At 40.4% G+C, this 25,046-nt stretch overlaps 1 protein-coding gene across 1 annotated transcript in view; it reads right to left on the bottom strand.

The window, feature by feature from the left end:
- Window positions 1-25,046, bottom strand: part of LOC126189003 (queuine tRNA-ribosyltransferase accessory subunit 2) — an 87,539-nt gene that overhangs the window by 30,301 nt on the left and 32,192 nt on the right. The window contains exons 5-6 of the mRNA XM_049930809.1: window positions 14,329-14,517; window positions 12,053-12,234 (exon numbers count right to left, since the gene is read on the bottom strand). Coding sequence (XP_049786766.1) covers window positions 12,053-12,234; window positions 14,329-14,517 — 371 coding nt within the window. The remainder of the gene's footprint in view (window positions 1-12,052; window positions 12,235-14,328; window positions 14,518-25,046) is intronic.

Here is a 25,046-nt window from a genome sequence, read left to right as displayed (position 1 = left end):
GTTTGTAGTCTGTTGTATGTACTTTGTCTTTCATGTGTTTTTGCCTTTTCATGTAATAAACTCACAGTGTTCTTGGGTTACAACAAACATTTATTGCGATATATCAAGTATATATCTCTGAATATTTCCCATCCAAAGTTCTAGTATGTTAAAATAGTTTCTTGTTTCCCTTTAAAACAGTTCATTGCTGTAATGACAAACACACCCTTTCCCCAGTAACTATGCAACAATTACGACAAACTACACGAAAGTCTTGATGTATTATGATAGCCATATTTCTTGCATTTTTCACGTAAGTGTTTTTATTAGTAGTATTAGCGTTAATAATTACATCTCTGTATAGCTTGCGTCACGGCTATTGTAAAAGAATATTAAGTTCCACTGGATTTCTGTGCAGTGTGACTATTTGTACCTGCAGCAGGAATGAAACTATATAGATTGAGAAGTTAATGTTAAAAAATAAATACAATTTTTTCAGATGTATTATTCTGGGTTCATAAAAGTAAGTCATAGGTACACAGATGGGGCTTTGCATAGGATACAAGTAAGATTTTATTGTAATATAATGCCTGACAAAAAAAAAAAAAGGAAAGGAATCACTAGGGGAGGAGGAAACAGAATGAAATTTTATGGCTTGAAGGGATTGATACTGCAGTGATACAAAATCGAGTCAGGTTTACAAAGAACTTGATAATATGAGCCCACATATCAGTTTTATATTGCACCTCTTATGGCTTGGATGAATGCACAATTTGGTTGGCAAGGGAGTCATAAACTGCTGAATCCTCTCCTGAACCAGCTGGCCCACAATTGTTTTAACTAGCCTTTGATATTCTGGGTAATGGTACTGGAACAGTGTTGATGTCCAAGATGGTTCCACACATTCTATCTGTGACAGATCAGGAGATCCTGCTGGCCACAGGAGTACCCCAACATCACACAGGCAGTTCATAGAGACACATGTCCTATGCAGAAGAACATGTCAACATCACACAGGCAGTTCATAGAGACACATGTCCTATGCAGAAGAGCATGTCCTGTTGAGAACGGCACCACAATACTGTATTACGGCATGTAACACATACAGAGGGAGGATGTTCATGAGATACCATTGTATAGTCAGAGATTCCTCAATCACTACCAGCCATATCCTGAAGTAATATCAGATGACTCCCCATAGCATGATGTAACAAGTACCACTGCTGTGCCTCTCAGAAACATTGGAAGACTGGGGTCTTTCCCCATGTCACCACCATACTCGCTAATGATGATCATCTAGGATAGTGGAGAACCACAATTCATTGTTGAGCACCATGCAAAACTATTCATCAGTCACAGGACTACCCCAACTGCAGCAGTTCATACTGTGGTGTTAATGGGAGAAAACATACACGGGTTGGAAATTTCCTAGTCTGGCTATAGGGAACTGGAACCCTGATGACGAATATGCTGGCCCTCGTGTCACCTACAGTCCAACATTAGGCCACTGACACATTCGAATGCCCCACAAATTTGGATACTGTGTGATTTGATCAGCCAGCCAAATGGAGAGCCCACCTTCATGCCCTTCAAAGTGTTCACTCAACATGCGACATTGTTCATATCCCTTATACACAAATCAGCCAGCACATTATGATCACCTACCCAATAGCTGGTATGTCCACCTTTGGCACAGATAACAGCAGCAATGCATCATGGCATGGAAGCAATGAGGTCCTGGTAGGTTGCTGGAGGCAGTTGGCACCACATCTGCACACATAAGTTACCTACTTCCCATGAATTCCAGGGAGGGGCATGATGAGCTCTGAAATCACATTCAGTCACATCCAAGGTGTGTTCTATCAGGTTCAGATCTGTCGAGCTGGGGTGCCAGCGTACCCACTGTAACTCGTCACTGTGTTCCTCAAACCATACCATCACGCTCCTGGCCTTGCGACACGCTGCATTATCTTGCTGAAAAATATCACTGCCGTCAGCAAACGTGATTGTCATGAAGGGGTGCATGCCGTCTGCAATCAGTGTACAATACTCCTTGGCCATCATGGTGCCTTGTACGCACTCCACTGGACCCACAGATGCCATGTTAATGTTCCCCAGAGCATAATGGAGCTGCCGCCAGCTTGTCTTCAGGTATCAAGGAGCTGTTCCGCTGGAAGATGATGGATTCGCACCCTCCCATTAGCATGATGAAGAAAGTATTGGGATTCATCAGACCACACTCTGCCCCTGCACCAACATGCAGTCCCGATGGTCAAGTGCCCATTTCAGTCGTAGTTACCAATGTCAGGGTGTTAACACTGGTACATGCATGAGTCATCAACTGTAGAGGCCCATCATTAGGAATGTTCAGTGCACTGTGTGTTCAGGCACACTTGTACTCTGCCCAGCATTAAAGTCTAATGTTAGTTCCGCCACAGATCACCGCCTGTCCTTTTCTACCAGTCTGCCCAACCTAAGACGTTCGACATCTGTAAAGGAGGGTGGCTACCCAGCTCCATTATGTGTGGGTGTGGTTTCACCTTGGTTTCGCCAAATTATGAAAATGCTCACCATACCACTCCTAGAACACCTGAAAGGTCATGCAATTTTCGAAACGCTCATGTCGAGCCTTTGGGCCACCATAACCTGCTCTCAGTCAAACTCAGATAGATTGCTCGCCTTCCCTATCCTACACACGGACCACATGCTCACTGATACTACATGCACTGTGCATGTGTCTGACTAGCAGTGCAGCACTAAGTGACGCTGCTATAGCCTGGACAGGTTTATATCAATAGTGAGTCAGTGGTCATAATGTTCTGGCTAATCGCTGTATTTCCTAGCAAGTCTGGCAACAATACTAAACATGAAAAACAATAATCCACCGTGATGTCGATTCTACCTGCCACAGAGAACTGCAACTCTAATCATTTACGAGATGTGATCAAAACATATGTGACCGAATTTTTTTAGCAGCAACAGCAGACATTACAACCTTTTGATGTAATCTGTTTGATAGCCTGATCTGTTGAGACAGGCAGCATCAGGTTGGAAAACGTTCTGAATTGTCAGTCAGTGTCCAAAAGTGCTAGAGTGAGGCGGTGTTTACCACATCTGTCGCGCACCACGAATTTCAAACAATGCATGCACATTAAGTTCTGTTTCAACTTTGTGTATGGCTATAATGCTGTAACTCTTGAAGACTGTTAACAAGTGGTATGAGCCATCAAAAAGTGGAAGAAGACGAGCAACATTCGGGGCATCCATTAACCTCAAAAACAGAAGAAAATATGCAAAAAGTGGCACAAATTGTTCATCAAGTAGGGGAATAAGTATTCGAGCTTGACGAAAAAGGATTCTTGCAAAACATTTTACAGATAATTTGAATATGAGATTTAGTGTGTGTGAAATTTGTTCTCAGACTTTTGGATGATGAACAGAATGAAAATCATGTGTCAGTTTGCAAAGAGTTGAAAGATTGTTTTCATTCAAATCTGGACTTCATGTCCAAAATTGTAACTGGAGATGAAACTTGTGTCTATGGGTATGATAATGAGATGCAAATTCAGAGTTTCCAATGGAAAACCAGTGTATCTCTTCCCACTAAACAGACACACAAGTAAAAACTAAATATCGAAGTCACACTAATTGTTGTTTTTGATATTGAGGGTGTGTCAAACTTGCATGAACATTGTACATAACGAAGGACTCAGATTAATGTTCCACATCGCCCATCACTTGCGATAACATTGTAAATTCCAAGTTAAGTATTGTCAATCTGCTTTATTGATATAAAACTACTAATGTTATTTGGTTGAATTGTTGTATATCATTCCAAGAACATCAGCATCCCTTAGGCACCCTATACGTGACGAGTGGGCAGGACCTCACAGAGGGCATAGTGCAATCAGAGTTCATTACAAGGGGAACAACTGTGAGCACCAAATTTTACAAGGGCATATTGCAAAAAAAAAAAAAAAAAAAAAAAAAAAAAGAAAAAAAAAAAAAGAAAAAAAAAAAAAAAAAAGAGAGAGAGATTACACCACTCCTAATGTTTCAGGGGGATACAACACAGCATCTGGGCACCATTCCAAAAGAAGCCCTCCAGAAATGCTTCCAGTCATAGACTTAACGATGGGATAAGTGCATTGTTAGCCAAGGGCAGTAATTTGAAGGACATTAAATCAAATTCCATGTAAGCTTATTACTTTGTTTCTAATAAAATTATTCACTGCATTTCTTGACCACACCTCATACATACTGACAGTGGCGTGTATTGTATTAAAATACATTGACATCCAACTATGTCTCCTGGGTGCTTCACTTTTTTTGATAGGCTATGTATAAGCACCTAATTAATTATGCACAAAAGTAATACGTAAACCATGAGGATATAATCAAATTAGAAACAGACCACACGAATACATTATAGATGTATGAAATAACAGAAAAGAAAACAGTAGCAACATCTGCAGAGCTGATTCAATATAGAGCACAGAATATAAAATCTTGACTATAAAAATTAATATTTGTTGCACAGGATGGGAAAATTAGGTAATGTGTGGGCAAACAGAGAAGTACAATTAGTGGTTATAAGAGTATAGCACAGATAATGTGCCACAAGAAATATAGGGCACAGGTAAGAAGTCATAAGTAATAGCAGCTATAACTCAAGTTCCAGATTAATAATAAATGAGGTATACTAACTATACAAGTCAAAGATGGAATGCGAAAACTGGAAAAACAGGGGGGGAGGGGGGGGGGCACAGGTCACAAGCAAAAATGAAAAAATAAAAACAATACAACAAGATAAGAGTTAATACCCTGACAAGTGAATCTCTAATTCAGAATAATCAAACTGAAATGAAGAAGTGAAAATATATTATTCCTCCCTCCCTAAAATGAAGAATCCATGTGATACATCAAAAATCTTGAAAACTCCTGAGTGCTTATGATCATGCTCTAGAAGTACTCTGAAATTTATTTAGAATTCCTGTATTTCAGTAATGTATCATTGTGTCTTGAATAGAGTCCAAAACACTTTCAGATACCTTTTTGAAACTACTCCTGGATAGAATACAAATAACAAATATTCACTGTATACATGAACCACTCAAAATGTTGACAGGCACATAAACAGATTGGTCACTACTGCGGATCCACCATTCACATGTGGCCTGACTATAAGGATGTTGGCTACAAAGAGGAGATACTATTGATGGCTGATAGACTTAATATGAACAGAGGTTTTTGTGGAGCCATATGAGAAGTGGAGGTCAACGTCCACGAAGGTGGTACACTAGGCTAATGAGAACCACGTGAAAAAGATGAAAAGAGCTTTTAAGGCTGTGGAGTAATGAGGATAGAATGCTTTGATCTGGATGGTGTTGATATCATCTATGAAACTGAACCATACAAGGGGTTCATAATCTCAGGTAGCTAGGAGGGTTTTCTCTAGATGACCCTTAATCAGCTTGTTTTATGAGGATGTTAAGCAGATGCCCATAGCAGTGCCTCCGATTTGTTTTTATATCGTCTCTCAAAGGGTGCATACTTGTGGGTAAGAACATAGTTGGGCGTGGGCATAAGGGTGAGGTGATGAGTCTGGAGTCAGCAGGATGTTGGGAGAGGTAGTTACTATGGTTGCAAGGTCAAGGGCAGGGGCAGTTTTGGTGTACAACAGCAATGAGCAAGGCTCCGGGTCATACTGAGGTGAGGATAGTAAACAAGATGAAGGGCTTGGTTTGTGTCCTCAGTACTGGAAGTTTCACAAGAGGTAACGTGTTGGAGACGTTGGTCATCAAGAGGAGAACAGTCGATGGTTACATCAGGCCTTTCAGGACAGTTAGATGTATGCATTGCAGGAAGTGTGTGTGTGTGTGTGTGTGTGTGTGTGTGTGTGTGTGTGTGTGTGTGTGTGTGTAGGGTGTAGGGTGTACTTGAGTGAAAAAGGAAATGGGTTTGGAGGATGATTAGATCAGGATCTGTTTTAAGTTGTGGATGGTATCACTTTCCTCCACCTTGGGGACTATGTTTTTGTGAGGGGACCTGGGAACTGAGTACAATGCCAGGTTGGGGGTAAGGAATTTCTTTTAGGTAACCAGTGGGTCCCCCCCATGAACCATGGACCTTGCCGTTGGTGGGGAGGCTTGCATGCCTCAGCGATACAGATGGCCGTACCGTAGGTACAACCACAACGGAGGGGTATCTGTTGAGAGGCCAGACAAACGTGTGGTTCCTGAAGAGGGGCAGCAGCCTTTTCAGAAGTTGCAAGGGCAACAGTCTGGATGACTGACTGATCTGGCCTTGTAACAATAACCAAAACGGCATTGCTGTGCTGGTACTGCGAACGGCTGAAAGCAAGGGGAAACTACGGCCGTAATTTTTCCCGAGGGCATGCAGCTTTACTGTATGATTAAATGATGATGGCGTCCTCTTGGGTAAAATATTCCGGAGGTAAAATAGTCCCCCATTCGGATCTCCGGGCGGGGACTACTCAAGAGGATGTAGTTATCAGGAGAAAGAAAACTGGCGTTCTACGGATCGGAGCGTGGAATGTCAGATCCCTTAATCGGGAAGGTAGATTAGAAAATTTAAAAAGGGAAATGGATAGGTTAAAGTTAGATATAGTGGGAATTAGTGAAGTTCGGTGGCAGGAGGAACAAGACTTTTGGTCAGGTGATTACAGGGTTATAAACACAAAGTCAAATAGGGGTAATGCAGGAGTAGGTTTAATAATGAAAAGGAAAATAGGAATGCGGGTAAGCTACTACAAACAGCATAGTGAACGCATTATTGTGGCCAAGATAGACACGAAGCCCACGCCTACTACAGTAGTACAAGTTTATATGCCAACTAGCTCTGCAGATGACGAAGAAATTGAAGAAATGTATGATGATATAAAAGAAATTATTCAGATAGTGAAGGGAGACGAAAATTTAATAGTCATGGGTGACTGGAATTCGAGTGTAGGAAAAGGGAGAGAAGGAAACGTAGTAGGTGAATATGGATTGGGGATAAGAAATGAAAGAGGAAGCCGTCTGGTAGAATTTTGCACAGAGCACAACTTAATCATAGCCAACACTTGGTTTAAGAATCATGATAGAAGGTTGTATACATGGAAGAACCCTGGAGATACTAAAAGGTATCAGATAGATTATATAATGGTAAGACAGAGATTTAGGAACCAGGTTTTAAATTGTAAGACATTTCCAGGGGCAGATGTGGACTCTGACCACAATCTATTGGTTATGACCTGTAGATTAAAACTGAAGAAACTGCAAAAAGGTGTGAATTTAAGGAGATGGGACCTGGATAAACTGAAAGAACCAGAGGTTGTACAGAGTTTCAGGGAGAGCATAAGAGAACAATTGACAGGAATGGGGGAAAGAAATACAGTAGAAGAGGAATGGATAGCTTTGAGGGATGAAGTAGTGAAGGCAGCAGAGGATCAAGTAGGTAAAAAGACGAGGGCTAGTAGAAATCCTTGGGTAACAGAAGAAATATTGAAATTAATTGATGAAAGAAGAAAATATAAAAATGCCATTAATGAAGCAGGCAAAAAGGAATACAAACGTCTCAAAAATGAGATCGACAGGAAGTGCAAAATGGCTAAGCAGGGATGGCTAGAGGACAAATGTAAGGATGTAGAGGCTTATCTCACTAGGGGTAAGATAGATACTGCCTACAGGAAAATTAAAGAGACCTTTGGAGATAAGAGAACCACTTGTATGAACATCAAGAGCTCAGATGGAAACCCAGTTCTGAGCAAAGAAGGGAAAGCAGAAAGGTGGAAGGAGTATATAGAGGGTCTGTACAAGGGCGATGTTCTTGAGGACAATATTATGGAGATGGAAGAGGATGTAGAAGAAGATGAAATGGGGGATACGATACTGCGTGAAGAGTTTAACAGAGCACTGAAAGACCTGAGTCGAAACAAGGCCCCCGGAGTAGACAACATTCCATTGGAACTACTGACGGCCTTGGGAGAGCCAGTCCTGACAAAACTCTACCATCTGGTGAGCAAGATGTATGAAACAGGCGAAATACCGTCAGACTTCAAGAAGAATATAATAATTCCAATCCCAAAGAAAGCAGGTGTTGACAAATGTGAAAATTACCGAACAATCAGTTTAATAAGCCACAGCTGCAAAATACTAACACGAATTCTTTACAGACGAATGGAAAAACTAGTAGAAGCCGACCTCGGGGAAGATCAGTTTGGATTCCGTAGAAATACTGGAACACGTGAGGCAATACTGACCTTACGACTTATCTTAGAAGCTAGATTAAGGAAAGGCAAACCTACGTTTCTAGCATTTGTAGACTTAGAGAAAGCTTTTGACAATGTTGACTGGAATACCCTCTTTCAAATTCTAAAGGTGGCAGGGGTAAAATACAGGGAGCGAAAGGCTATTTACAATTTGTACAGAAACCAGATGGCAGTTATAAGAGTCGAGGGACATGAAAGGGAAGCAGTGGTTGGGAAGGGAGTAAGACAGGGTTGTAGCCTCTCCCCTATGTTATTCAATCTGTATATTGAGCAAGCAGTAAAGGAAACAAAAGAAAAATTCGGAGTAGGTATTAAAATCCATGGAGAAGAAATAAAAACCTTGAGGTTTGCCGATGACATTGTAATTCTGTCAGAGACAGCAAAGGACTTGGAAGAGCAGTTGAATGGAATGGATAGCGTCTTGAAAGGAGGATATAGGATGAACATCAACAAAAGCAAAACGAGGATAATGGAATGTAGTCGAATTAAGTCGGGTGATGCTGAGGGAATTAGAGTAGGAAATGAGACACTTAAAGTAGTAAAGGAGTTTTGCTATTTGGGGAGCAAAATAACTGATGATTGTCGAAGTAGAGAGGATATAAAATGTAGACTGGCACTGGCAAGGAAAGCATTTCTGAAGAAGAGAAATTTGTTAACATCGAGTATAGATTTAAGTGTCAGGAAGTCATTTCTGAAAGTATTTGTATGGAGTGTAGCCTTGTATGGAAGTGAAACATGGACGGTAAATAGTTTGGACAAGAAGAGAATAGAAGCTTTCGAAATGTGGTGCTACAGAAGAATGCTGAAGCTTAGATGGGTAGATCACATAACTAATGAGGAGGTATTGAATAGGATTGGGGAGAAGAGAAGTTTGTGGCACAACTTGACCAGAAGAAGGGATCGGTTGGTAGGACATATTCTGAGGCATCAAGGGATCACCAATTTAGTATTGGAGGGCAGCGTGGAGGGTAAAAATCGTAGGGGGAGACCAAGAGATGAATACACTAAGCAGATTCAGAAGGATGTAGGTTGTAGTAGGTACTGGGAGATGAAGAAGCTTGCACAGGATAGAGTAGCATGGAGAGCTGCATCAAACCAGTCTCAGGACTGAAGACCACAACAACAACAACAACAACCAGTGGGTGGTTGTTTGGGAGTAGGGGAGTTTCATAGCTGCACAGATTTATAACCTGGCAGAAGTAAGGTTCAATGTTAGCTTTGATTATGAGAAGTCAATGGTAAAAATTTGTTTCCATTGCACGGATCGAAAAGTGTTCCCAATGCAGGAACCAAGTGAAGGGTGGCAAATTTTTGACCAGCCTAGCATGACTGAATCTTGGAGCAGCGCTAAGGTGGGACCTTATGATAGGACTTATGCAGGATTAAGGCTGCAGTGGACATATTGCCGACAGTGTCTTGCATGTGTTTGGGTTCTGGGTTTTGTGGTATAATGTGGTATAACAGCAAGGCAGGGCATATCATCTTGTTGAGCAATGGTGTTTTGGTATTGGAGTAAGGTGAAAGTAAACTGGACAACTTTTATGAGATGGTGTGCATGCTCTTCTAGGAGAGAACAGAGATAGTTTAGAGATGTCTATGCCGCGGAAATTTGGTTTTCTATTATTTGAGAGTAACAGGAACTGGTGGGATCTGAACATTTTTAAGTCATTGTGGAAGGATGTCTGGCATCCAACATATTGTGTTCGAGTATAATGACTTTTCTGGAGACTAGAAATCTACTCTGTAGGAATCAGCATGGGTTTCGAAAAAGACGGTCATGTGAAACCCAGCTCGCGCTATTCGTCCACGAGACTCAGAGGGCCATAGACACGGGTTCACAGATAGATGCCGTGTTTCTTGACTTCCGCAAGGCGTTCGATACAGTTCCCCACAGTCGTTTAATGAACAAAGTAAGAGCATATGGACTATCAGACCAATTGTGTGATTGGATTGAGGAGTTCCTAGATAACAGGACGCAGCATGTTATTCTCAATGGAGAGAAGTCTTCCGAAGTAAGAGTGATTTCAGGTGTGCCGCAGGGGAGTGTCATAGGACTGTTGCTATTCACAATATACATAAAGGACCTGGTGGATGACATCGGAAGTTCACTGAGGCTTTTTGCAGATGATGCTGTGGTGTATCGAGAGGTTGTAACAATGGAAAATTGTACTGAAATGCAGGAGGATCTGCAGCGAATTGACGCATGGTGCAGGGAATGGCAATTGAATCTCAATGTAGACAAGTGTAATGTGCTGCGAATACACAGAAAGATAGATCCTTTATCATTTAGCTACAAAATAGCAGGTCAGCAACTGGAAGCAGTTAATACCATAAATTATCTGGGAGTACTCAATAGGAGTGATTTAAAATGGAATGATCATATAATGTTGATCGTCGGTAAAGCAGATGCCAGACTGAGATTCATTGGAAGAATCCTAAGGAAATGCAATCTGAAAACAAAGGAAGTAGGTTACAGTACGCTTGTTCGCCCACTGCTTGAATACTGCTCAGCAGTGTGGGATCCGTACCAGATAGGGTTGATACAAGACAGAGAGAAGATCCAATGGAGAGCAGCGCGCTTCGTTACAGGATCATTTAGTTATCGCGAAAGCGTTACGGAGATGATAGATAAACTCCAGTGGAAGACTCTGCAGGAGAGACGCTCAGTAGCCCGGTACGGGCTTTTGTCAAAGTTTCGAGAACATACCTTCACCGAAGAGTCAAGCAGTATATTGCTCCCTCCTACGTATATCTCGCGAAGAGACCATGAGGATAAAATCAGAGGCATACCAACAATCCTTCTTTCCACGAACAATACGAGACTGGAATAGAAGGGAGAACCGATAGAGGTACTGAAGGTACCCTCCGCCACACACCGTCAGGTGGCTTGCGGAGTATGGATGTAGATGTAGATGTAGATGTAGATTTGGAGGATTTGATGGAATTGTCTGCATTTCAGGCATAGTATTTGGGATGGGTTGTAGCTAGGGATAGAGATGCTTTTCTGAACAGGCACAGTTCAGATGGAACCATGTTCCAATAGAGGTGATATGTACCCAAAAGGGAGGAAAAGAGAAGTTATATAATCCTTAAGTATGACAATTGGAGGTTAGGTACTGCAAGAGAAGACTGACAAGTAAACAAAGGAGGATTAAGGTGAAATAAACACAGGAAGACAAATATACACAAGACAACTGTAAATGGATGTGTGTTTTGATAGTTATCTCTGAAAAAGACCATAGTTCTATAGGTCAGCACTATTTTCAATCTTGTACCTCTTGACCACTCAATGCATCAACTATATGGTCCTTCCCTTATTTAGGCTTTAAGATAAATAAGACCGGAATAAGTGATAACAACAATTCACAACTCTCAGTATTACAAGAAGTTTATTTGGCTTAATATTCTAGATATGCTGCACTGACTACTAAACTAACTGATAAAGAATCTGCTTGCGATCATTCAAAACTTCTAAATGTTCTATTTTTATTATATTCATCTTTCATCAAAAGGTATCCCACTTTGGGACAGGATCGATCCTAAGAAAGTAGTTCCCTGTACTTCCTTTTCCCTGCAAGTATTGAAGAGCATTCTTAAGCCATGTCAGCAATTGTGAAAATTTTAATATTGCACTTTCTTGCCCAAATCTGCTGGATGTACAACAATTAATGACATGTAATGAACAGAAATGGAAAATTAAATGAAATACTGCTTTGCCAATAAACTGAATATAGAAATGAAGTATCCTGAGCGACATTAGGTAGAAGACTACTAAGAAAAAGATCAGAGACAATCTGAAACCTGTGCTGTTTGGTGTGCTCATAATCCAATGAGTTGCAGAACACTAAAGCTGATCCTCTCTCTGACACGATAAACGGGTATGAGCTGTCAAATACATCAATTCCAGACTCTACCAGTTTAAGAACCATATCTGGATTCCAACAACCATGAGTAATACGGGGCTTGTCTTCTGGAAGTAACTTCTGAAACAGTAATGGTAAACGAACATCACTATATGAGAAAATATCAATGAAGATAATAATACAACGATTTATTATGTTAACTGAACATATATTAAATATATGAATTGTAGTGAGCTCAGAAAAGAATTTATTTTGAAAATAATTATAGCTAAGTCCTGAACATAAGAATCATGAAGAGCATTCCATCTTTTTCCAATAGGCAGCGCAATATTGTGGAGGGTGACAAAATACATGTAATTTGTGTGAATCACTATGCAAAAATCACAAATTTTATCAATGTTAGCAGTGTTGATCTCAAAGCATAATTGTTATAACAAAAAAGGATAAGTGTGACAATTCAACAAACCAGTCATCCGATGAACCTGACATACATTGCTAGCTTCTTTTGCATCTAAAATATTTCATTTTTGCAAACCTATCAAGAAAAGCTGACGTAGCATGGAAGTAGTAGTAAAAAGGTGGTGTAGATAAAATTGATCATAACAAGTACAGGGTGTCTCAAAAGGTATGCTACAACTTCAGTGCATTATAGCACATAAACTAATTAAGATATTCACACCATGTTTGGCTTATGAGACTGACATGCAAAGTTTTGTTTGGATGTGTTCCAGATTGTTGTGAATGAAGCATAATGACAACGGTTCAATATAAGGCTCAGTGTATGGAATGTTTTATTCAGACCAAATCAGACACACAGGTTCATACGAACTCCCAAACATGATAAGGGAGTATCCACCCTTCCAGATATCGATACTCCAATGGTACAGGGATTTTATGCAGACAAGAAGTGTTAATGTGAAGCATCATACTAGCTCACCTGGGAGAAATGACACTGACACAGAATGGATACAGTTGCCTTTCCAACATTCACCACAGAAGTCTGTTCAGAGGGCGCCGCAGGACTGCAAACCCCGAGAGATAACTGTGCATTTGGTCCTTCAGAAACATTTACAAATGTACTGTTGAGCATATTGAAACCAGGTGACAAGCCACAATGTACGCCTTTCACTGTGGACGTTCTTCACTGATTAGAGGGAAGACGGAAATTTTCTAAATAACCAAATATTTCCTGGCAAAGCAATGTTCCACATGTGGAGTATGGTAAACAAACACAATGTTTGCATCCAGGGGACAACCAATCTGGATACTGTGATGGAAAGGGTATGTGAATGTGTAGTGTTGTTTGATGAGTGGTCATATTGTAGGACCTTTTCCTTTCTCGGGGGGAGGGGGGGGGCAAAAACAAAAAACCGTTAATTCTAACAATTACCTTGAGATGCTGGAGCCGTTTGCATTGCAACAACTGGCTGACTGCTAAGAAACAATCTTTTCCAACAAGATGTTGCACTTCCACATTGAGCTCAGTCAGTGTGGGATGTTCTAGACCAGGCATTTTCAGATCGCTGGATTGCCAGGGGTGATCCAATTCCCTGGCCTCCTAGGCCTCCTGACATTACACTAATGGACTTCTTCTAAGTGCCTGTCCCACACATAAATTATTTAAATAACTGAATAGTTGCTGTCATTACCACAGTTGATGTGAACATGCTGTGACAGGCATTGGTAGAGCCCGAATACAAACTAGATGTTGTGCATGCCACCAAACGCATACATGTTGAAATTGAGTGAACATCATAAAAACTATGTGTGATAGTGTGTCGTGTAAACCAAACACAGATTGAACATTTTAATTAGTTTGGATACTATAACACATTATAATTGTAAGTACATTTTGTGACACCATGTATTTCTAGATATGAAAAGTTTAATTTCATTAGTCTGAAGAAAGGCAATTCACACCATGGGATGATACTTATGAATTTTAAAAATGACAAAAAGGAACACAACAACTAACAGAACTCTTTACAGTAAAGAAACAAGTACAAGATAATTTAAGATAGTCCAAACTGTCAAATTTACATCGCAGGACTGATGATGAATGGCATACAACACATTTTCTAACAAAAAATACCAATGACAGTATAAAGACTTTGGGATTATTTATTTAGTTCTGCTACATATAAAAAACATACTTACTCGTAAAGCATAACACCTGCATTACTACTCACTAAACAAAATACTTTTCAGACTTACCACAGTCTCCTGGATCACTTCTCTGATGCTAGAGAATGTAATTTTCTCCACATCTGGTCCATTGGTATGTAGGCCATCAATAACAAAGCCAGATACAGGATGCTGAGCTGCAGCTCTGGCTGATTCTTGTCTTGCATGTACGCTGTATCCTCCTTCAATTACTGCGAAGAGGCTACTGCTTTGTAATGTCTGAAAAACATCACATTTCACGAAGCGTGATGAAACGACATTGCTATGAGTAAATATACCACAACACAGACTAATGTCAGTACTAAGTAACATTTCAAAAAAATTTAGAAAGACGTATTTTACTCTAATGTGATTTGTTAAAAGTACTGAATTCTTATGCTGCTGAGTCCAGAATACAACAATCTGATTGCAGGATCCAACAATGAACTAACTAGTGTTTTGCTCCAGTAACAATTTCAGTATTAATCACTCAAAAGCTAGCCATTTCATAAAACACTGACACAGAGAGGTAGCTTGACTGGCATTTTCATTACTACCAGCAACTGGTAGTTGCACTCTATTTATAAACCAGGAAGCCACGCAAATCAAAAAATGTTTTCCGTGTGCAAGGTTTTGGAGCCAGTGGCTCCTTCCAACAGAAGGGTTGGAGGCAAAGGCCTGGAGAGGATTAGGAAAAGGGTTGGAGTTCAAAACCCATCCAGAACCCCAGGTCAGTGGAGACTTACCACAAGGGATGAGAAGGAAAGACTGACTGTTGGGGACTGCACTGGTTCCAAAAACCTGCATACGTTACACCTTCTTTTATAAGTGTGTTCTCCTGCCACTGTTTGGTGGGTAGATGTTTTTATCTATCCAATTACTTCGTTGTTGTTGTTGTTGTTGTTGTTGTTGTTGTCTTCGTCCGAAGACTGGTTTGATGCAGTTCTCCATGCTACTCCATCCTGTGCAAGTCTCTTCATCCAAGTAACTATTGCAACCTACATCCTTCTGAATCTGCTTACTGTATTCATCTCTTGGCCCCCCCTCTATGATTTTTACCCCTCACACTCCCCCCAATGATAAGCTGGTGAGCCACTGACGTTTCAGAATGTTTCCTATCAACCAGTCTCTCCTTCTAGTCAGACTGTGCCACAAACTTCTGTTTTCCCCAATTCCATTCAGTACCTCCTCCTTAGTTACATGATCTACCCATCTAATCTTCAGCATTCTTCTGTAGCACCACATTTCAAAAGCTTCTATTCTCTTCTTGTCCAAACTATTTATTGTCCGTGTTTCACTTCCATATATGGCTACACTACATACAAAACTTTCAGAAACGACTTCCTGACACTTAAATCTATATTCGATGTTAACAAATTTCTCTTCTTCAGAAACGCTTTCCTTGCCATTGCCAGTCTACATTTTATATCCTCTCTACTTCGACCATCATCAGTTATTTTGCTCCCCAAATAGCAAAACTCCTTTACTAATTTAAGTGTCTCATTTCCTAATCAATTCCCTCAGCATCACCTGACTTAATTCAACTACATTCCATTATCCTTGTTTTGCTTTTGTTGATGTTCATCTTATATCCTCCTTTCAAGACACTGTCCATTTCATTCAACTGCTCTTCCAACTCCTCTCCTGTCTCTGACAGAATTACAATGTAATCGGCAAACCTCAAAGTTTTTATTTCTTTTCCCTGGACTTTAATTCCTACTCCAAATTTTTCTTTTGTTTCATTTACGTTTGCTCAATATACAGATTGAATAACATAGGGGATAGATGAAGATGAAATGGGAGATACGATACTGCATGAAGAGTTTGACAGAGCACTGAAAAACCTGAGTCGAAACAAGGCCCTGGGAGTAGACAACATTCCATTAGAACTACTGACAGCCTTGGGAGAGCCAGTCCTGACAAAACTCTACCATCTGGTGAGCAAGATGTACAAGACAGGCGAAATACCCTCAGACTTCAAGAAGAATATAATAATTCCAATCCCAAAGAAAGCAGGTGTTGACAGATGTGAAAATTACAGTTTAATAAGTCACAGCTGCAAAATACTAACACGAATTATTTACAGACGAATGGAAAAACTGGTAGAAGCCGACCTCGGGGAAGATCAGTTTGGATTCCGTAGAAATGTTGGAACACGTGAGGCAATACTGACCTTATGACTTATCTTAGAAGGAAGATTAAGGAAAGGCAAACCTATGTTTCTAGCATTTGTAGACTTAGAGAAAGCTTTTGACAATGTTGACTGGAATACTCTCTTTCAAATTCTAAAGGTGGCAGGGGTAAAATACAGGGAGCGAAAGGATATTTACAATTTGTACAGAAACCAGATGGCAGTTATAAGAGTCGAGGGGCATGAAAAGGAAGCAGTGGTTAGGAAGGGAGTGAGACAGGGTTGTAGCCTCACCCCAATGTTATTCAATCTGTATACTGAGCAAGCAATAAAGGAAACAAAAGAAAAATTTGGAGTAGGTATTAAAATCCAGGGGGAAGAAATAAAAACTTTGAGGTTTGCCGATGACATTGTAATTCTGTCAGAGACAGCAAAGGACTTGGAAGAGCAGTTGAATGGAATGGACAGTCTCTTGAAAGGAGGATATAAGATGAACATCAACAAAAGCAAAACAAGGATAATGGAATGTAGTTGAATTAAGTCAGGTGATGCTGAGGGAATTAGATTAGGAAATGAGACACTTAAAGTAGTAAAGGAGTTTTGCTATTTGGGGAGCAAAATAACTGATGATAGTCGAAGTAGAGGGGATATAAAATGTAGACTGGCAATGGCAAGGAAAGCGTTTCTGAAGAAGAGAAATTTGTTAACATCGAGTATAGATTTAAGTGTCAGGAAGTCGTTTCTGAAAGTTTTGTATGGAGTGTAGCCATGTATGGAAGTGAAACATGGACAATAAATAGTTTGGACAAGAAGAGAATAGAAGCTTTCGAGATGTGCTGCTACAGAAGAATGTTGAAGATTAGGTGGGTAGATCACGTAACTAATGAGGAGGTATTGAATAGGACTGGGGAGAAGAGAAGTTTGAGGCACAACTTGACTAGAAGAAGGGATCGGTTGGTAGGACATGTCCTGAGGCATCAAGGGATCACAAATTTAGCATTGGAGGGCAGCGTGGAGTGTAAAAATCGTAGAGGGAGACCAAGAGATGAATACACTAAGCAGATTCAGAAGGATGTAGGTTGCAGTAGGTACTGGGAGATGAAGGAGCTTGCACAGGATAGATTAGCATGGAGAGCTGCATCAAACCAGTCTCAGGACTGAAGACCACAACAACAACAACTGGGGTTAGGCTACAACTCTGTCACATTCCCTTCTCAACCATTGCTTCCCTTCCATGCCCCTTGACTCTTATAACTGCCATATGGTTTCTGTACAAACAGTAAATAGTCTTACATCCCTGTGTTTTACCCCTGCCACCTTTAGAATTTGAAAGCGAGTATTCCAGTCAACTTCGTCAAAAGCTTTCTCTAAATCTACAAATGCTATAAACGTAGGTTTGCCTTTCCTTAACCGACCTTCTATAAGAAGTTGTAGGGTCAGCACAGCCTCATGCGTTCCAACGTTTCTCCAGAATCCATACTGATCCTCCTCAAGGTTAGCTTCTACCAGCTTTTCCATTCTTCTATAAAGAATGCGTGTTAGTATTTTGCAACCGTGACTTACTAAAGTGATAGTTCAGTAATGTTCACACCTGTCAGCACCAGCTTTCTTTGTAATTGGATTTATTACATTTCTCTTGAAGTCCGAGGATATTTCACCTGTCTTATACATCTTGCACATCAGATGGACTAGTTTTGTCATGGGTGGCTCTCCCAAGGCTATGAGTAGTCCTTGTATATGCCCGGCACCTTGTTTCATCATAGGTCTTACAGTGCTCTGTCAAATTCTTCATGCAGTAACATATCTCCCATCTCATCTTCATCTATGTCCTGTTCCATTTCCATAATATTAGTCTCAAGTACATTGTCCTTGTATAGGCCCTCTATATACTCCTTCCACCTTTCTGCTTTCCTTCCTTTGCTTAAGACAGTTTTTCCACCTGAGCTCTTGATATTCATACAAGTCGTTCTCTTTTCTCCAAAGATCTCTTTTATTTTACTGTAGGTGGTATTTATCTTTCCCTTATTGATATATGCTTCTACATCCTTACATTTGACCTCTAGCCATTCCTGCTCAGCCATTTTGCACTTCCTGTCAATCTCACTTTTTAGAAGTTTATATACCTTTTCGCCTGCTTCATTTACTGCATTTTTATATTTTCTCATTTCTTCAATTACATTCAATATCTCTTTGTTAACCAAGAATTTCTACTAGCTCTCATCATTTTTACCTACTTGATCCTCTGCTGCCTTCACTATTTCATCTCTCAAAGCTATCCATTCCTCTTCTACTGTATTCCTTTCCCCTGCTCTTGTCAGTCAAAAAGTTTCCTAATGATCCCTTTGAAACTCTCTACAACTACTTCTTTCAGTATATCAAGGTCTTGTCTCCTTAAATCTCTACTCAGTTTCTTGTGTTTTAATCTACAGTTAATAACCAATAAATTGTGGTCAGAGTCCACACCTGCCCCTAAAAATGTCTTAAATTTAAAATCTGGTTCTGAAATCTCTGTGTTATCCTTATGTAATCAATCTGAACCCATCCGGTGTCTCCAGGTCTCTTCCATGCATACAACCATCTTTCATGATTCTTAAACCAAGTGTCAGCTATGACAAAATTATGCTCTGTGCAAAATTCTACCAGGTGGCTTCCTGTTTCGTTTCTTCCCCCAGTCCATATTCATGTACTATTTTTCCTTCTCTTCCTTTTCCTACTACTGAATTACAGTCATTCATGACTATTAAATTTTTGTATCCCTTAAATACCTAAATAATTTATTTTATCTCATCATACATTTGTTCCAGCTCTTCATCATCTGCTGAGCTACTTGGCATATAAACTTGTAGTACTAGGATGGATGCGGGCTTCATGCTTATTGGCTATAATGTGTTCAATATGCTGCTCGTAGTAGTTTACCCACATTCCTATCTTCTTATTCATTATTAAACCTACTACCCCTATTTGATTTTGTGTTTATAGCCCTGCATCCACCTGATCAGAAGTCCTGTTCCCCCTGCCAGTGAACTTCAGTAACTCCCATAATATCTAACTTGAACCTAACCATTTCCCTTTTTAAATTTTCTGACCTGCCTGCCGAATTAAGGGATATGATATTCCATTCTCTGATTCGTAGAATGGCAGCTTCGTTTCTCCTGATAACGACATCCTCCTGAGTAGTCCCTGCCCAGAGATCCGAAGGGGGGACTATTTTGCCTCCAGAATATTTTACCCAAGAGGATGCCATCATCATTTAACCATACATGGCCGTATCAGTCAATCATCCGGGCTGTTGCACCTGCAACTACTGAAAGGCTGCTGCCCCTCTTCAGGAACCACACATTTGTCTGGCCTCTCAACAGATACCCCTCCACTGTGGTTGCACCTACGGTACAGCTATCTGTGTCACTGAGATATGCAAACCTCCCCACTAACAACAAGGTCCATGGCTCATAGTATAGTCAAAAATTGATTATTTTTGTTACTCTATTAACAAAGTATCACAGATCCATCAGTCTCTGGCCATCAATGTATTCTTAACTTTAAAGCCATAACTACAACAGTTCAAACTCTAATTATTTTGAATGTCTTCATGTTTATGAGCAGCAGTGGCTTTTCTGATATTACATGCCAGGCCAAGCCATCTGAGTAACAAAATTAAGCACTAATTAAATTAAGCAGTTTCTTTTAACACTACTGTCTGTTTAATAAGTGGTACCTCACAATGCTCATCACATCATCATAGTACTGTCCATTTTATATCCACTGCTGGGTAATAGCCTCCTCCAGACTTTGCCATGCATTTCCGTGTATAATTGTATGCTTCTTGTTACTGCTGCATGTTTTTAGTGTCTTCCATCCACATTTCACTAGGTCACCATCTTAGGCTTTTGTTATATCTTGGCATCCAGTGAAATACAAGGTGTCTACACTGAAATACCATGTTAGCTGACGCAGTTTAAAAATAGCAAATCTTTCTTCGTTTCAGGTCTGACTTGTCTGTTGGGTGCGAAAGGATCTAAAGTAGCTGCCTAATTTTTATCAACATTTGACACATTTTCACTGTTGTCTGCCCAAGTGAAAATTGCATCAGTTCAGGAAAAGGTACAAACTGTGCTTTGGTATGCAGAGTTTAAACCCACTGTTATGGTGCAAAAGCAGTTTTGTTCTTTTTGCAGAGAAACAGCACCAAATGCAAAGAGGATAAAAGCATGGCGCAAGCAGTTTCTGGATACTGGTAACATTCTGAAGCAGCATGCAGAGGGTCGCCGTGGCTCTGAAAAACAAGCTGAGAATGTTTGCCAAGTGTTCTAACTAAGTCCATGCAAATCATTTCATCAGGTTTCATGGGAACTTCACATGCCATGTGCAACTGTTTGTAAGGTCTTCAAAAAGTGGTTGCATCTATATTCATACAAGGTGCTGATTCTGCAGCCATAAAGTCTGCAACAGTGATGTGGATTTCCACTTGAAATGTTTAACCGAATTGACCAGAAATGTGCTTTCTTATCAAGTGTTATGTTATCTGATGAGGCCACATTCCATGTATCTGAAACTGTGAATAAGCATAACATTCACATTTGGGTGCCACTGAATTCACTGGGAAAAGGTGTGTGAGAGCACGAAAGTGAATGTTTGGAGACACTTTTGTGCAACAATGTAACTGGACTGTTCTTTGCTAAGGAATGACGTACCTAGACTTGTTGGATATGTTTGCTTTTCCCGAGGCTGAAGACCTGTAACCAAACCTTTGGTTTCAACAACATTGTGCACCACATCACTGGTCATTGGCTGTTTGGACAACTCTCAATCAAACATTTACAGGACACTGAATTGGATGAGATGGACCCATGAACTGGCCTCCTTGATCTCCTGATATCATTCCAATTGATTATTTTTTCTTTTTTCATTTTTGTTTTTCCTGGAGCTACGTGGAAGACAGGATGTTTGCCACTGCAGTGCAGGACCTTCAAGACTTCCTTATTCAAGAGTGGAAGTCATAGGTACCATCCCTCTGGACATACTGCAAAGGACCTAGATGGAAACTGAATACAGGCTACACATTCTAAGTGTCGGAAACTGAATACAGGCTACACATTCTAAGTGTCACTGCAGAGGCTCAAGTGTAAGTGTTTTGATTTGATTTTTTAACTTAACTTGACATACAACTTATTTTTGTGAAGAAAATAAATTGATTTCATTTAATTTTGTGTTGAGAGCAATTTGAATATAGCATTTTGATACAGACACCCTGAACTTTTGTGATCTATCTACCATCTATTCACATGGCTATATGCCTACCGACGTCCATTTCATGTTAATTACTCTCACATTAATACCTTTTACTCCAGTCTACTGCCTATTATCTCTCACAGATGTCAATATGAACCTTCAAATTGCCTGCTGAGCAAAAACTAGTAAAACCCTACTTAGTTTACCTAATTCCCTTAAAGACATTTTTACTATTCTGTTCATTTCTTTTGCTATTCAGCCAAGTCTTCTGAATATAAAAATTCCTCAACTAGCTCTGAGACTTCAGTGTTAATTTGTACTATTTTTTCCTGAAGCACTGATGACAGATTATTTTAGATCTATGATAACTGATTTCCAGGTCTACTTTTAAACTTGGTTGGTTGGTTTGGGGAAGGAGACCAGACAGAGTGGTCATCGGTCTCATCGGATTAGGGAAGGATGGGGAAGGAAGTCGGCCGTGCCCTTTCAGAGGAACCATCCCGGCATTTGCCTGGAGTGATTTAGGGAAATCACGGAAAACCTAAATCAGGATGGCTGGACGTGGGATTGAACCGTCGTCCTTCCAAATGCGAGTCCAGTGTCTAACCACTGCGCCACCTCGCTCTTTTAAACTTGCTTTATTAAGTTGTTCTATTTGCTCAAGAAACATCAGCAAATGAAGGTGGTTCATATACATTCCACTAACATATTCTGTCTACATTTTCCCAGTCTAATACTCTGAATACCCGCCAGGTTAGCCAAGAGCACTAATGCGCTGCTTCCTGGACTTGGGTAGGCGTGCCGGCCCCGGATCGAATCCGCCCGGTGGATTAACAATGAAGACCGGTGTGTCGGCCAGCCTGAATGTGATTTTTAGGCAGTTCTCCACATCCCACTATGTAAATACCGGGACAGCCCCCACGTCCTGCCTCAATTACATGACTCGCATACATCTGAACACGTTCACACTATTCCATGGATTACACTAGATGCAGACAGCTGGGGTACACTAATTCCGTCCCATGGGATACGGGGTGGTGACAGGAAGGGCATCCAGCCACCCCTTAACATTAACCTTGCCAAATCCAACCCTAACCATGCCAACCCTGCAAAACTGCAGGATAAAGGCACAGGCATAAGAAGAAGAATGCTCTGAATACTCCAAAACTCTTTCAACTGAGAATTCTGCCTATGGAGATGAAGTCTAATGGAAGATCTAGTAAGAACATGAACTTTTTTCAGAGTTTTACCGTAAGGAGAATCAACTGCATTGTTACTCATGTGCTGTTAGTACAGATTTAATTCAAAATGGGGTCAAAATATTTCTCAGAAGTTATGACCCACAGGCGTAGTAGCAATTCAGACTCAATGCTCCATTCTACAATTTGCTCATGACTCACACAAGTGGCCTGTTGTTACCACCATATAGCGGAGACACTGAATTGCAGATAGGCACAACAAAAAGACTGTCACAAAAAAGCTTTTGGTTAGCAAGGCCTTCATCGAAAATAGACAAAAAACACACACGCACACACACACACACACACACACACACACACACACACACACACACACACGAAAACGCAACTCACACACACATGACTGCAGTCTCTGGCAATTCAACTGAAGCCAGCAATGGCCTGTTGTGCTATATCCACTTCTGGAGCCACATTGTTCCTGTGCCAGACTGACATCAAGAGTTTTTTTCTAGGTGATTGGTGATAATGTTTGTGAAAATTTAAAGTAAAACAATTACTGCATTGTTCCAGTCTTGGAGAAGTATCTTCTGGCATGCACATTCAATAAATGATTTTGCAGACTCCTTTTGCATTAACTTTACTCCCAATTCTGCAATTTCTATTGAGCTACCATAATCTTCATCTAACTTTCCTTTCTTCACACCTCGAAATGCTTTCTATATCTCATCTGTCATTACTTCACGAATAATATATTTGTATTAGTAACCATCTTTGTTTGCAATTCCCCCCTTTGAACTACACAACCAGTTTAAGAAATCTTTGAAAGCTTATAAATGTTTTTGCACTTCTTAACTGCTATACTACCTGTTGTCATAACTGACAAAATGTGATACCCACAAAAAGTAAATTTTGGTATCGTTTTCTTCACACACTTATTTTTTTCAAATGTTTCCACCTCTCAAACTTACTTGATGGAGCGGACATGTACCAGAATCATTTCCTCCCTCTTCATTCTGTTTGAGAATGGTGTGCAGGAAAAAAATTGGTACCTCTCTGTCTGTATTCAAATTTCTCAATTTTATTGTCATGGTCATTATGGTAAAACTGGAGGAAGTAGTACACTTCTTAGTTCTTACTGGGATGTAACACATCACAGCCTTTGAGAGTAGAGTCTCTACGGGGTGCATAGAACCAAATGAAATTTACTGAGTTCCAGAAACACAAAAAAGCGCAGTTGCTTTAGAAATACACTGTCTGACAAAAACTGTCATGCATCTGGAAGTGGATGAGGAAAAAAAATGGAACTTCATAGGTTGAGGGGGACTCTAAACTATTTCAGTGTTTACATTATCGAGCAAAATATATAAAGAAATTGTCACTATCAGCCCACATATCATTATGGCATTGCACCTCCTCCGAACTGGACGTATGCACCGATTCGGCAGGGAAGACATTGTATCCTTTCCCAAAGCAAGCTGGTATACAACTGTTGTAACTGGTCTTTGGTATCCTGGGTACTAGCACTGAGATTAAGTTGAAATCCAAGCTAACCCACACATGTTACATCAGGGACAGATATGAGGATTCTGTTGGCCATGAGAGTATGTCCAAATCATGTAGTCAGTTCATAGAGACATTTGGCATGCATGGATGCGCAGCATTTTGCAACAGTATCATGGTGTCATTTTTCAGCACGAGAGATAATACATGAGACTGTAGGCTATCCATGACATACCACTGTGCCATCGAAATTACCTCAGTCACTACGAGCTGTGACCTAATGCCACATATTACGTCTCTCCACACCACGACACCAAGAGTAACACCGCTGTGCCTCCTCAAAACATTGGAAGAATAGGATATCTTCTGTGGTCACCACCATGCTTGTCGACAATAGGCATACAGGGTAATGTAGAACTGTGATTCACTGCTGAACACAGTGCAACATCATTCATCAGCAAGCCATGCTTCTCATCAGTCACAGCACCACTCTAAGTAAAGACATTTGCACTGTTACGTTAAATGCAGTCTACTCACGGTATGGTAATCACCTGGTCTGGTTGCTGCTACTCTCTGGCCAATGGAATGGGATGGCATAGAATCTTGCAGGGAGTCCATTACGTGTTCTCGAATGGTGTAGGGTTCCCGGCAGTGTAAGGTGCACAATATGGTGATCTTCCTTTTATGGTGGTCAGACACGGTCGACCAGA

Source organism: Schistocerca cancellata, chromosome 5 (assembly GCF_023864275.1).
Source record: "Schistocerca cancellata isolate TAMUIC-IGC-003103 chromosome 5, iqSchCanc2.1, whole genome shotgun sequence".
Classification (NCBI taxonomy): Eukaryota; Metazoa; Arthropoda; class Insecta; order Orthoptera; family Acrididae; genus Schistocerca; species Schistocerca cancellata.
The sequence above is the reverse complement of the archived record's forward strand: the minus strand, read 5'-3'. Positions and strand labels throughout refer to the sequence as shown.